Raw genomic sequence first — 13,470 nt, forward strand, 5'->3', positions numbered from 1 at the left:
ACTGGTTCTTGCAGAAGCTCAAACGTGATGCGTTACACGAGAATGAACCTCATTGGTTCTTGCTGAAGCTTAAACGTGATGCGTGACACGAGAATGAAACACATTGGTTCTTGCAGAAGCTCAAACGTGCTGTGTAACACGAGAACAAACCTCATTGGCTCTTGCTGAAGCTCAAACGTGATGCGTAACACGAGAACAAACCTCATTGGCTCTTGCTGAAGCTCAAACGTGCTGCGTAACACGAGAATGAACCTCATTGGCTCTTGCTGAAGGTCAAACGTGATGCGTAACACGAGAACAAACCTCATTGGCTCTTGCTGAAGCTCAAACGTGCTGCGTAACATGAGAATGAACCTCATTGGCTCTTGCTGAAGCTCAAACGTGCTGCGTAACACGAGAACAAACCTCATTGGCTCTTGCTGAAGCTCAAACGTGCTGCGTAACATGAGAATGAACCTCATTGGCTCTTGCTGAAGCTCAAACGTGCTGCGTAACACGAGAACGAACCTCATTGGCTCTTGCTGAAGCTCAAACGTGCTGCGTAACACGAGAACAAACCTCATTGGCTCTTGCTGAAGCTCAAACGTGATGCGTAACATGAGAATGAACCTCATTGGCTCTTGCTGAAGCTCAAACGTGCTGCGTAACACGAGAATGAACCTCACTGGTTCTTGCTGAAGCTCAAACGTGCTGCGTAACATGAGAATGAACCTCATTGGCTCTTGCTGAAGCTTAAACGTGATGCGTAACACGAAAACAAACCTCATTGGCTCTTGCTGAAGCTCAAACGTGATGCGTAACATGAGAATGAACCTCATTGGCTCTTGCTGAAGCTCAAACGTGCTGCGTAACACGAGACTGAACCTCATTGGTTCTTGCTGAAGCTCAAACGTGCTGCGTAACATGAGAATGAACCTCATTGGTTCTTGCTGAAGCTTAAACGTGCTGCGTAACACGAGAATGAATCTCACTGGTTCTTGCTGAAGCTCAAACGTGATGCGTAACATGAGAATGAACCTCATTGGCTCTTGCTGAAGCTCAAACGTGCTGCGTAACACGAGACTGAACCTCATTGGTTCTTGCTGAAGCTCAAACGTGCTGCGTAACATGAGAATGAACCTCATTGGTTCTTGCTGAAGCTTAAACGTGATGCGTAACACGAGAATGAACCTCATTGGCTCTTGCTGAAGCTCAAACGTGATGCGTAACACGAGAACGAACCTCATTGGCTCTTGCTGAAGCTCAAACGTGTTGCGTAACATGAGAATGAACCTCATTGGCTCTTGCTGAAGCTCAAACGTGCTGCGTAACATGAGAATGAACCTCATTGGCTCTTGCTGAAGCTCAAACGTGATGCGTAACACGAGAACAAACCTCATTGGCTCTTGCTGAAGCTCAAACGTGTTGCGTAACATGAGAATGAACCTCATTGGCTCTTGCTGAAGCTCAAACGTGATGCGTAACACGAGAACAAACCTCATTGGCTCTTGCTGAAGCTCAAACGTGTTGCGTAACATGAGAATGAACCTCATTGGCTCTTGCTGAAGCTCAAACGTGATGCGTAACACGAGAACAAACCTCATTGGCTCTTGCTGAAGCTCAAACGTGCTGCGTAACACGAGAATGAACTTCACTGGTTCTTGCAGAAGCTCAAACTAAATTCAATCTGTTTATCATATAAAGCAATCGTTACTCTTCAGAAAATTTGGACTAAACTGCTCAATTCATATGGATTAGTTTAACAATCTGTTCATGAACTTTTTGAAGCGTGAAAGTGGTAGTTGTGTCAGTGGAGGGACAGAAATCTCTCAGATTTCATCCAAAAGATTTTTATTTGTGTTCCAAAGATGAACGAAAGTCTTACGGGTTTGGAACAACTTGCGGGTGAGTAATACATGACAGAATTGACATTTTTGGGTGAACTATCCCTTTAAGAAAACTCTGAAATAAGAAATACAAAAGTGTAACATAAAAAAATCACTATCAGCTGAAGAAATGGGATGAAACTAGACCATGGAAGACAGTGAGTTGCTCACCTCTCCATTAGCTCTTACACTGCCAGGACAGAGAGGGTTGTTGGGGTCATGTCGAGGGATGTTGTCCTCTGGCGGATTCTCCACCTGTCCTTTCCACGGACGCTTCATCCGATGGGCCGAGACCAGAACCCATGAGTCCCGCAGAGGATTGTACCTTAAATGCTGGTGCTCTGAAACAAACATCAAGATTCAAAAATAATTTGAGTTAAGGTCAACTCACCAAAAGTAAATTTATACCTCACATAACTTATTTGAAATGTTATTCTAGAAAATATGTATTGAATTATCCTTACTTGTGCATTATTTACGGCTGTTTTTTTTTGTTTTTTTGTGTGTGTGTGATTGATTTAACTTGTAATGTAACAGACTTTGCCACTTAGTATGTTAAAATAGTTTTTTGAACTTGTTATTTTTGGTGATTCGCTGGAACTACTTCAGTGTTATCACCTTGAGAGGACAATTTGACAGTGATAGTAAAGCATAAACATCATCCGTTTCACAGCAATACAACGTAGTTTAAAACACTGTGACAAACAGTAGAATTTAACTAAAATGTAAAATGATTGGTATAATTCCGCGCACACTTATGGATTGAAGCCCAATAGGTGAATTAGTTTCAGAACGGTTCATTGAACTGTCCGAGTGAATCGATTCTATAAAATGATTCAGACGTCCACCGCTAAAATCACATGACCAGATTCACAGCCAGCCATCACGTGACTCGTCTAGCGAATGTACGATTTCATTTCAGTGAATCCAAAAGACAGGTGTATGAAACAAAATAAATTAAAAAAAGTCATCTAAAATGTGTCTGTGAATCATGCAAAGGTCAGAAATTAAATATGCATATGTGACAATATGTTAAATCATTCCTTACCTTTAGGGTCAAACATGGGTTTACTAATACTGTCCATCTTACTGTTACTGTTATACGTTAATAAAAGTATCCTGTGGATACGCAATCTATCCGATCAACCGTGGTGGGTTTTAAACATGAATTCATTGATTGTTTCTTGCTAGAGTTTCAAGTTTTCATTTGATCTTCCTCCTAAGTATCCTGAAGTGAACAAGGCTGCGCACATAAAACGCAGTATGTCACTTAAAGATGTATAATTAGAACAGTGTTTCCTCGCTTAAAGGTTTCTCGAGAGCGTAAATAATACAAAATACATAACTAAGTTGATTTATTCGATATGTTTCACTGTATCAATAAAGGGAGCTGGTGTAATGTGCGTATTTTGGTGGCATATTGATAATAATGATGCACCTTCACGCCGCCTTCTTCCATGTTAAGCCCTGTGCGATTTCATTGGATTAGAACTAGCTGTTTGTGGCAGCTGATTGGTTGTCCCAGATGTTACGTGACCTCACGTCAGCGACCGTCAGCTTTCATGTGAGCCATGCTGTGTGTCTGAATGAAGTCTGTTTAATGTCTTTTGAAACCTCAGATAGCTTTTTACTTTTAAACACTCATTTGTGGTCGTGCAACGATGTCTTTAATAAGAAATATGCTAAAGATGGTGGTGGTTCTTGGTGTTTTGGTGTTGACAGTGCAGTTTATAAGATACTGGATGGCAAGTAAACAATATGTCTTTACTAAAGAAGATGTTGCCAAGTTAGCCAAACAGTATGCAGGTGAGTGAACACGATTAACCCGTTTCTGAAGTTACATCTGTTGCTAGGATCCTGCTATAAGTGTTCTCTGTAGCAATAGTATTATTGCGAATGATGTAATACATAGCTTGTTTATATTTATATTTACTTATATTACCAAAAGCAAAATACAACTTTGAAGCCTTGTTGCACGGACTAATATATATATATATATATATATATATATATATATATATATATATATATATGGGTCAATGCCATGACGTGCATATTTTTGTGTCCAAGTGCAGTATTTCCTTTTTAAATAATTGGATAAATTAATGACATATATCACTTTATTCTGTAAAACCTATTTAGTTTGAATACATTTTTAGCACATTTAAATAATACATATTATTTACTGTTTTGTTTGACCTTTTTTGAAACTTTATTTGCCAATGACCCATTTACTTATATTACCAATACAGAGAGCAAAATATTAATACAACATGCAACTTTGAAGCCCTGTGTTGCACAAGTAACACAAAGTTGTATTCAGCTGCTTTAAATATTATTTTCCCCTTGGTAAGCAAAGTTAAATATCATAATGGACTGACCTTTTAAGACTGATATTACAACCGTTTCAATTTCTTTTTATAATGGCAATGTGTGTATTATCTTCCTGACACTTCCTTTAAAGTCGGCATGAAACGGAAGTTGTGTTACCTATTGTGACGTATATCCGAGTGAAAAGGCTTCTCAAACAAGAACAAATGTAGGACGGGACCTGATTTTGTCTGTGGGGAATTGATTGGATGGTTGTGGTTTGCTATTGGTGGATCTCATGTGAGTGACAGGTTGCTCCGCCCTCTAGCCAGTTAACGCATCATCAGAGTAGAGAAGAGATGCTGCAAGAGTGATTGGGAAGTTAGTTTGAATAAAGATTACAAAGTACATGTCATGAATGTAAGAAAAAAAATTATGTGCATGAAAAAAATTATTTATAATAAATCTTTATACATACATTTTATTATAAAATGTATAATAAAAAAATGGTGACTTTAACTTGCCTGATAGATGTTTAATAGAAAAAGCTGCCTAAAGTTTTGTTTGTGTGCCGTAGGCCAGGATCACGAACAGGCCTTCTCCAAGGTGGTGGTGGAGCTGCGTAAGAGGTATCCGGGCCACATCCTGCCGGACGAGGACCTGCAGTGGGTGTTCGTGAACGCCGGCGGGTGGATGGGCTCCATGTGTCTCCTGCACGCCTCTCTCACAGAGTACGTGCTGCTCTTCGGGACGGCAGTGGACACGGGTGGACATTCAGGTACGTTCAGATTCAGGTACCCCCCCAGTGTTGGGGGTAACACATTGAAAGTAGCGAGAGTTATGTAATCGGATTACTTTTTTCAAGAAACGGATTACCTTTAAAGGCCCCCTGAAATTAAAATGTACGTTTTTTTAGCTCTTAGTGTGAATATGTTAGCCTTAAGGTTATGGATAAGCTGGTGTGTTCCAAATCAATGACTAAATTCGCATTTAGGAGATATAAGCATTCAAAACTCACAGTCTTTCACTTCCACTAAAATGGATGACGGCTTTTTATGACATTACCAGCTTCTTATCACATCTTCTGTACAATCAAATGCTCTCCAGAATCTAAAGCTCCGCCTCCTATGCTATAAATAAAGCCAGGGCTGCGTTCAGCTCCGACTAAACGTTGCACAACATTTTTTAAACAGAAACGGTGATGCTTTGAACGCACTGTTCTGATGACGCAATAGTTGCAACTACGGCAGCTGAGAAGGCCATTCTTTGTGTTCTTTGTTATTTTTAGGAAAAGCACTTAATTACCAGTTTATTTCTATACCAAATGTCATACACTTGCAATGAAGCTAAAAAATATAAACAACTACATCATTATGTTGATATTCTATATTTTTACAGTAAAACTTACGATAAACATGTCTTCTAATATCCTCAGTTGTTGCGTATACCGAGCTGCATCGAACACATTTGTAAATTACTTTCCTTGAACCCATTGTGCGAGTTCACTTTAATAGCGCGTGCTTTATATGTACATGTTGCTGCTGATTGGACTGCAGTTCTGACACACCCACCAAACAAGAGAAAACGTATCTCAAACCCCGTTGCACACCGTTTCCAGGAAACATGACGTTCAACCCGGAAACCGTAGCAAAATGCTGCGCACCGTTTTGAACTTGAACGTGCCCCAGGCCAAAGTGACCGTTGACACGTCACGGAGCAGTATGGGTTGGAAATGTGTGTTCAGTTGCTCAAACGTTCGAGTTTTATTTCATTTTCCAACTGTACGTTGGTTAAGAATGAATTGGCTAGAATTTATTTGCACCTCTACTATTAAATCCAACGTATCATCAGCGCTCGTATTCACTTTCATGGTGCCGTCAAGTACGACTTGCAGTCTGTGAGGTAAACTAAGCGCTATTGGCTATTTTAAAAGGGGGAGGAGCCATTCAGTATGTCCCCCCCAGAGCCATAGAGAGAGAGAGTTGCGACAACGGAAGTTCAAAATGCTTCGTTGTCACGTGATTCGCGTAGACCTCAGATAGTTCCAGGAAGTGCTTCGGAATCAACTAGCATGCTTTAAAACACAAGTTTATTTGATTCAGATGTACTGATAATGTACAATCTTATTCTTTAAACGTCTTACCTTTTAAAAGTACATCACAAACGGTCTGTTCTACCGCGCTGTTGTTACTTCCGGGAACTATTGAGAGGCTCTACGAGCCGCCATTGCTGTAAAAAAAGCGTTCCATTGTTGTCAATGGAGTTGTCGCAACTCTCTATCTATATGGCTCTGGTCCCCCCTTAGCTTCCTGTTTCAGTGGAAATGACGTCAGCGCATCAAACAAAGCACTTCAGTGGGCCTTTACATTTACAACAATATCTTTACAGTTACTTTTTCTCATTGACAGCACAGCAGATGTTTTGCCACATTAGGATTTCTTGAATGTTCCCTCACTGTGTATCTCCTTCAGGTCGTTACTGGGCAGAAATATCAGACACGGTCATATCTGGAAATTTCAGGCAATGGAAAGAAGGAACGACGAAAAGCGAGACTTACTATCCAGGTATAAGAGCCATACGTCCTCAGCACATGCTCTGAGCTAACAGTGATTTACCCATAAAGCTTCATGTGGTTTGTCCTGGCAGGTGACACTATAGTGCACGCGGTGGGAGAGGCGACCTCGGTGCAGTGGAGCGCTGGGACGTGGATGGTGGAGTACGGTCGCGGGTTCATCCCCTCCACGCTGGGATTCGCTTTGGCCGACACCGTCTTCAGCACACAGGACTTTCTGACACTATTTTATACAGTTCGTGTTTACGTGAAGGGTATGATCCTGGAGGCCAGCACTTTCCTAACCGAGGCCAGCGTCCTTTGAAAACCACACTGCGCTGTACAGTACGTCCCGTCCCTTCGTTATTCGGATAATCGATCGCAGCGTCAGGTCAGAACCGACGACGTGTTGAATCGGATGTATGGAAAGAAAGCACTTAATGTAATTATTTTCCAATTATGAAAGTTTTTATTCTCCATACTGTATAAAGAGTTTATCAAATGTCTTTTCCAAAACATTTTGTTGGACACAAAAAAAAAAAGCGTGTGTGTGTGTGGGGGGGGTCCAGTGTCTGTGTTTGAACATGGCAAGATGTTTTAGCAGCTAAATACTGTCCAGAAACGATTATAATAACGAGGTATGATTAAAAATTTAAATGATAGTTTTCTGTATTTCGAAATCACACTCTTTGCACCTTTAATATACTGTGAATATTAATCGCTGCTTTTTTTTTCATAAGATACATTTACAGTTTAAAACTGATGTTCAGCCTGCAGTCGCTCCAGAATAAAACCATCAATTAATATCGTTGAATAAGTCTATTTCATTTATTTATTCACTTTTTTTTGTTCTGTTTTGTGTCAAATATGGAATGTGATATTACAAAAAAAAAAAATGACAACATCCATATATTTCACTAAAACAGCTTTTATGTTAAAAGGAATGAGGAATTACTTTTTCATATGAGAAAGTTTTATTTTCCATACTGTACAAACAAATAATTAACCAAAATAGATAGGCCTATTTATGTTTAAAAATAAGAGTTTGAGGGGAACAGTGCCTTGCGAAAGTATTCATACCCTTTCATTTTTCACTTTTCATGTTGCTGCCTTATGTTCAACTACTTATTATTTTGCATTTTTTTTACATCAATCTACACTCCATACATCATAATGACACAGCAAAAAAAAAAAAAAAAAAAAATTGTGACAACTTCGCAAATTTATTTAAAAGGAAGAACTGGAATAAGTACATTGCATAAGTATTCAAACCCTTAAGTCTGTACTTAGTTGAAGCACCTTTACAGCTTTTTGTGTATGATGTGACAAGCTTTGCACATCTGCATTTGGCGATTTTCTGCCATTCTTCTCCTCAGATCCTCTCAGGCTCTGTCAGGTTGGATGGGGACCATCATGGACAGATATTTTCCGGTTTCTCCAGAGATGTTCGATTGGGTTCAAGCACAGGCTCTGGCTGGGTCACTCAGGGACATTCACAGAGTTGTCCATAAGTTCTGTTCAACTCTAGAAAGAGCCTGGGTTATTTCATACTTCTTATGGAGGCCACTTATGCTTCTGTGAACCTTCAATACAGCAGAATTTCTATTTATTTTCTGTTCTTTTGACCTCTTGGCTTGGTGTTTGCTCTGATATGCATTTTCAGAGGTGTTTATTGAGAGGTGTGTGCCTTGCAATAGTTTTATTTTAATATGATTTGGAAAATCATACTCATTCAATTGAGTTTGCCACAGGTCAGCTCCACTCGAAGTGTAGTAACATCTACTAGTGAAACTGGAATGCTCCTGGGCTAAATTTCAAGTGTCCCAAAGAAGGGTATGAATCCGTCTATGGTATGAATACTAATGCAATGTAGTTATTTAATTTATTTATTATTAGTACACTTGTGAAGTTGTCCCAAATCTTTTTTTTTTTTTTTTTTTTGCTTTGTCATTATGGTTTATGGAGTGTAGGCAGATGTGAAATTGTTTTAATTCAAAAGTATTTTTGCATAACAACAGTAACGTTTGTGTGTGTGTCTGTGCCGGGTCACACACACACACACACACACACACGACTCCAGCTCATTGACTCTAGGTCGCTGTTGGCTCATGTCATGAGTGCCTGTGTGTTTATATCACGATGGATCTCTCTTATCAAGCCATTAGGACTGCTAACCAGGCCAGAGAGGCGGTAAGTGCTCATGTTGTTTTCTCTATTAAACTTTAATTTTACGAAGTGTACCTTGTTGAGGCACAGTAAATCTGCTGAAATATTGGAATGAATGCGTATAAAGAAACGAGTATATAAACACAAATAAATGGAGGTACGAATCAAACCGAATGTAATTTCAAATAGCCTTTTAGACCACATTTGTTCGCCATTATTAGAGGGCTTGTTAGTTTAGTTCCCTAGTAAATAAGCGTGTTTACAGCTTACAGTCTGTGGTTTACGTCCATTGTGGGTCGCGTGTTGCTATAGCAACCCGTCAGGCTGCTCGTCGCACTTGCCTTAATGTAAGATTTGGCGCCATCTTCCGGATAAACACAGTCTATCTATGGTGTAGTTTGTGAAAATATTTAACTCTAAAATGAAATGTTGCAGCCAAAATGTAGCAATTCAAATAAAAACGTTATCATAGTAAAGTCGTGACACGGCTCTAGTCCCAGACTAAACTGCATGTTTGAGCTGTTTTAACTGACAGCAACTTGCACTGATATATCTTAAAATATGTCAGTCATTGTTTTGTCTCAAGATGAACACCAGTAATGTGTTTTCTAAGGCATGTTTATAAAATGTACTTAAAGGTCCTAATCCTGGCTTAATCTAAGCCTTGTCTGTGAAACCAGGCCTGACAGTTTCTTGATATAATGTAATGAACTCATGGTCTTCTTTTAGGATGAGCTGAGAACTGAAACACGCAGGAGAAATTTGCTGGTTCTGATTTATCATCATTTACTGGAGGAGGGGTGAGATTTTCCTTTAAACACTTCTTAAATTCACATACTAGTCTCAAACGAGAGAAAGACACGCATACATTTGAATGAATTTCTCACACAGGTATATGGATTCAGCCAAGGCCTTAGAAAAAGACAGCAGTTTTGGTTTATGCCGCTTTGAAGTGTGTGATAATGTTGACCTGGACACGGTTCTCATGGAGTATGAGAGTTATTATTTTATAAAGTTTCAGAAATATCCCAAACTAACCAAGAAACTGCCAGAACAAGGTAAGAGTTTACTCTTCGTATTGTTCTTTTACACTTCATAATAAGTCACCAATATTTATGTTTTTTTTTTATATATATTTGTTTTATATATATATATATATATATATATATATATATATATATATATACATATATAGTGTAATAATATTTGTACCATTAATGAAAGCTATTATTCAGTGTTACTTCTTTCTTTATAGGAGAGAATCGGCTTGTCAAGAGTTGTGGTAAAAGAAGGTATGTACAGTACTTTTAGCACAAGAATATTCAAAGACTTTCTGTTTATTGACCGTGTGTTCATATGTAAAAAGGACATCATCATCATCATCCATTCAGACACTCCCAAGAATCAACTCCATCCAGCGACCGCCGTCCAGAAACACTGTTAAAAGGTCTGAATCTAAACTAACAGGGAGAGACATCAGTAAATCCAGGGTGAGTCTCCAAACATCATCTATGGAAGCTTGTTTCTGCCATGGAATAAAAAAGGTCATTTTCAGTAAATCTTATTTTGACTTTTCTCGCAACTGTGACATTTAAACTCAGAAATGCGAAAAGATTTTTGAAAATTAGAAAAAAAAGTCACAATTACCTTTTTTTTTTTTTTTCTCTGTGGCGGAAACAAGCTTCCATATGAATCTGATACATAATAATTATGTTTGAAGAAAATATTCTATCCTAAAGTGTAAATGTAAATTTTGTAATTAACATGTAAATGTTAAATATATCTTTGCTTGATCTGTCCAGGAAGGTAACAGCCTGACACCTGTGGAGACATCAGGATTTGGTCTGAATGTGTCTCCTATCATCAGGAATGGAGCAGAAGAGGGAACACACATGAGAAAGGTCATTCTCTTCTTTAAAAAACAAAGTTTAGAGAACCCGTGGGATGTTTATTCAAACATTTGTCACAAAAATGAAAATTGCCATCATTTTCTCCCCCTCATATCAGGGTCATCAGGTTGATTACAGGAATCTGATTCAAGATGCAGTTAAAGGTGCCGCTAATGACACAGATTTCTCGGTAGGTATTTCTCATTCAGTTAAAGGAATATTCCAGGTTGAATACAACTTACGCTCTGTTGGGAGTAATTGAGATTTTTTTTTGAACATTCTGTTCAAATGAAACATTTATTTGTTTTGAACATTCTGTTTCTGTTGAGATCTAATATTTGTTATATTTGACTAACAGGAGCGTTTGCTGAAGCCCATAAGTGCCGTCGGTGGGATGAACAGTGACATGAGGGAACTTGCAGCTGTTATTAGCAGAGTAAGCTCATTCTTATCAAACCATTTCATTGTATGGCAGTTTAAAACTATATTAGGGCAAACCTAATCTTATTTGCTCTTACAGAGCCCCTAAAGGGACGTGGTGAAGGAAAAAAATATGAGATGGAGGAAACATAATTTATCAATGCTTTTACATTCTCTCGCAAATTCCCCCGAAAAAACGTTGCGTTTGCTCGCAAAGAGCTCAAAACATTTTACAAGCGAACGCAAATTTTCTCTGGGCAATGCAAACTATTTTCTAATCAAACGCAAAGATTTTCGGGGAACACAAAACATTTTACGAGCGAACGCAAAGTTTTCAGGGAATGCAAAGGTTTTGCAAGCGAACACAAAGTCTCTCTAAGCAAAACATTTTACGAGCGTATGCAAAAGCATTGACTTATTATTTTTCCTCCCATTTGATATTTTTTTCCAACTACCATGTCCCTTTAGGGGCTCCGTTTGTTTACCACACAAAAAAAATAAAAAATGCATTAAAGGGGGGGGGGTGAATTACTGTTTCATGCATACTGAGTTTTTTAAACTGTTAAAGAGTTGGATTCCCATGCTAAACATGGTCAAAGTTTCAAAAGTTAAGTTGTACGTTTGAAGGAGTATTTTTGTTCCAAAAATTGTCCTTCCGGTTTGTCACAAGTTTCGGAAAGTTTTTTTCGAGTATGGCTCTGTCTGACGTAAGAGAGGGTGGAATTTCCTTATATGGGTCCTAAGGGCACTTCTCCGGTAAGATCGCGGGCACGCGCGCACTTGTAGACTAGAGCAAGAGAGTGAAAGCAGTTCGCCATCAAAGCGCCCTGCCCGGCTTTTGGGAAGTCAATGTCACCAAAGAAGTGTGTTTTTGGTTGCCAGGGCAAGACAACCCTGCACAGATTCCCAAAGAACCCAGCGTTAAGGAACCCGTGGATGGAGTTTGTTTTCCTGAGCATAAACGGAGTTGTGTAAGACTGTTGTTCCCTGCATTTCGACGATGATTGTTTTATAAACAAAGCCCAGATCGTCTAATGCTTAAGGATCGAGCAGGATCAATGATAAAGGTTCACAGTCGTGCGTTGGAACGGTGAGTAAAACTGTTGAACAAATGTCTCTGTGTGTTGTTAGCTCGGCGCGTTAGCACAGCTTTAGCTTCGCCCACACGGCCCGCCCCCAGCCGCTCGTTTTTTTCCGGAAAGACTCGGTACAGCCTATCTTTCAATTAAAAATATAATAAAACAAAAGACTTTTTGGAGATATGAAGGATGCAATATTACTCTATAGGTACTCAAGATTAACAGGAGATTGAGTGAAAATGAGCATTTCACCCCCCCTTTAAGATTGAAGAACATTTATCAGGACTATTAAGATTTTTTTTTTCAGTTAAAGGTGGGGTATGTGATTCTCTTTTTTGTCCATTTTTTTTTTCAAAATCACTTGAAATCCTATTCCTAACCCACTTACAGCCACTGAGTTAGAAGCACTGAAATGAAAATTAAGCAATTTAATCATCTGTGGAACGGGCAGGACTCGCAAAACTCCAGCCAATCATTTTCCAAGACCACCTAGAATCATTGGACAGTAAGTTCATCAATCAAACGGTCGTACCACACCCCCTCCCCCTAGCGCGTGTTACCCCTTCGTGCACATACTCATGGGTGGAGTCAGGGCCAGCGTTGGAGGAAAGAAGGTAGGACCATTTGAGTTGTGTATTTTCAAAATCTGCCGGCCGTTTTGCAAATCCCATACCCTACCTTTAAGCTCATTCTCTCAAAATCCTCATTAACATCCTTACTGTATGTTTTACTTTTAGTTTAGTTTATTTGTAATTTTATTTTTTCTCAATGATGATTCTCATTACTGTGATACATTACAGAAAATCAATCTATATTGAGTTTTTTATTTTTATTTTATTTTTATAAATCTAAATTACTGTCCACACAATGAACAAGATTCAGACTAAAAAAATTATATATATATAATATATATATATATATATATATATATATATATATATATTTATTATTATTATTATATATACATATATATATTTATTTTTATTTTTCATGCACTTGAAGCATTACTTTTTTTACATATTTCTATTGTTGCTTTAAATTAAAATCAACAAAAAGCAGAACAATTATTACATTTTCATTATGGTAATGAGATTGTGTGGGGGAAGTGAACTTAATTATCACAAAAATAAAGTCACAATGCAAAATATCTTGATGAGCCTAACACAGGCTTCATTTTCATTTATTTGATT

The 13,470-nt window shown here is 38.5% G+C and overlaps 2 protein-coding genes across 3 annotated transcripts in view; one reads left to right on the top strand and one right to left on the bottom strand.

Annotated features, from left to right (window-relative positions):
• Positions 1-3,344, bottom strand: part of LOC308684147 (galactose-1-phosphate uridylyltransferase-like) — a 132,919-nt gene extending 129,575 nt beyond the window's left edge. The window contains exons 1-2 of the mRNA XM_081355252.1: positions 2,914-3,344; positions 2,037-2,206 (exon numbers count right to left, since the gene is read on the bottom strand). Of these exons, the coding sequence (XP_081211378.1) occupies positions 2,037-2,206; positions 2,914-2,950 (207 nt within the window). The 5' untranslated portion in view covers positions 2,951-3,344. The remainder of the gene's footprint in view (positions 1-2,036; positions 2,207-2,913) is intronic.
• Positions 3,345-3,352: 8 nt separating this feature from the next.
• Positions 3,353-7,538, top strand: LOC308684148 (sigma non-opioid intracellular receptor 1). Of its 2 annotated transcripts, XM_081355254.1 has the most exons (5): positions 3,353-3,429; positions 3,588-3,671; positions 4,753-4,953; positions 6,647-6,739; positions 6,822-7,538. In XM_081355254.1, the coding sequence occupies exons 2-5, from the start codon at positions 3,608-3,610 to the stop codon at positions 7,049-7,051; spliced, it is 588 nt and encodes a 195-aa protein (XP_081211380.1). In that variant the 5' UTR covers positions 3,353-3,429; positions 3,588-3,607; the 3' UTR covers positions 7,052-7,538. The 2 variants fall into 2 exon arrangements, with proteins under 2 accessions (XP_081211380.1, XP_081211379.1); XM_081355253.1 differs by having other exon boundaries at positions 3,406-3,671.
• Positions 7,539-13,470: the final 5,932 nt, after the last annotated feature.

This window comes from Scardinius erythrophthalmus, assembly GCF_964197995.2.
Source record: "Scardinius erythrophthalmus genome assembly, chromosome: 23".
Classification (NCBI taxonomy): domain Eukaryota; kingdom Metazoa; phylum Chordata; class Actinopteri; order Cypriniformes; family Leuciscidae; genus Scardinius; species Scardinius erythrophthalmus.

Bases quoted from the DNA above. Each gene is read 5' to 3' on its own strand.
- LOC308684148 (XM_081355253.1), top strand. From the start codon at position 3,527: ATGTCTTTAATAAGAAATATGCTAAAGATGGTGGTGGTTCTTGGTGTT. The intron at 3,672-4,752 runs GTGAGTGAACAC...TGTGTGCCGTAG, and splicing joins GTTAGCCAAACAGTATGCAG to GCCAGGATCACGAACAGGCC. The intron at 4,954-6,646 runs GTACGTTCAGAT...TATCTCCTTCAG, and splicing joins GGACACGGGTGGACATTCAG to GTCGTTACTGGGCAGAAATA.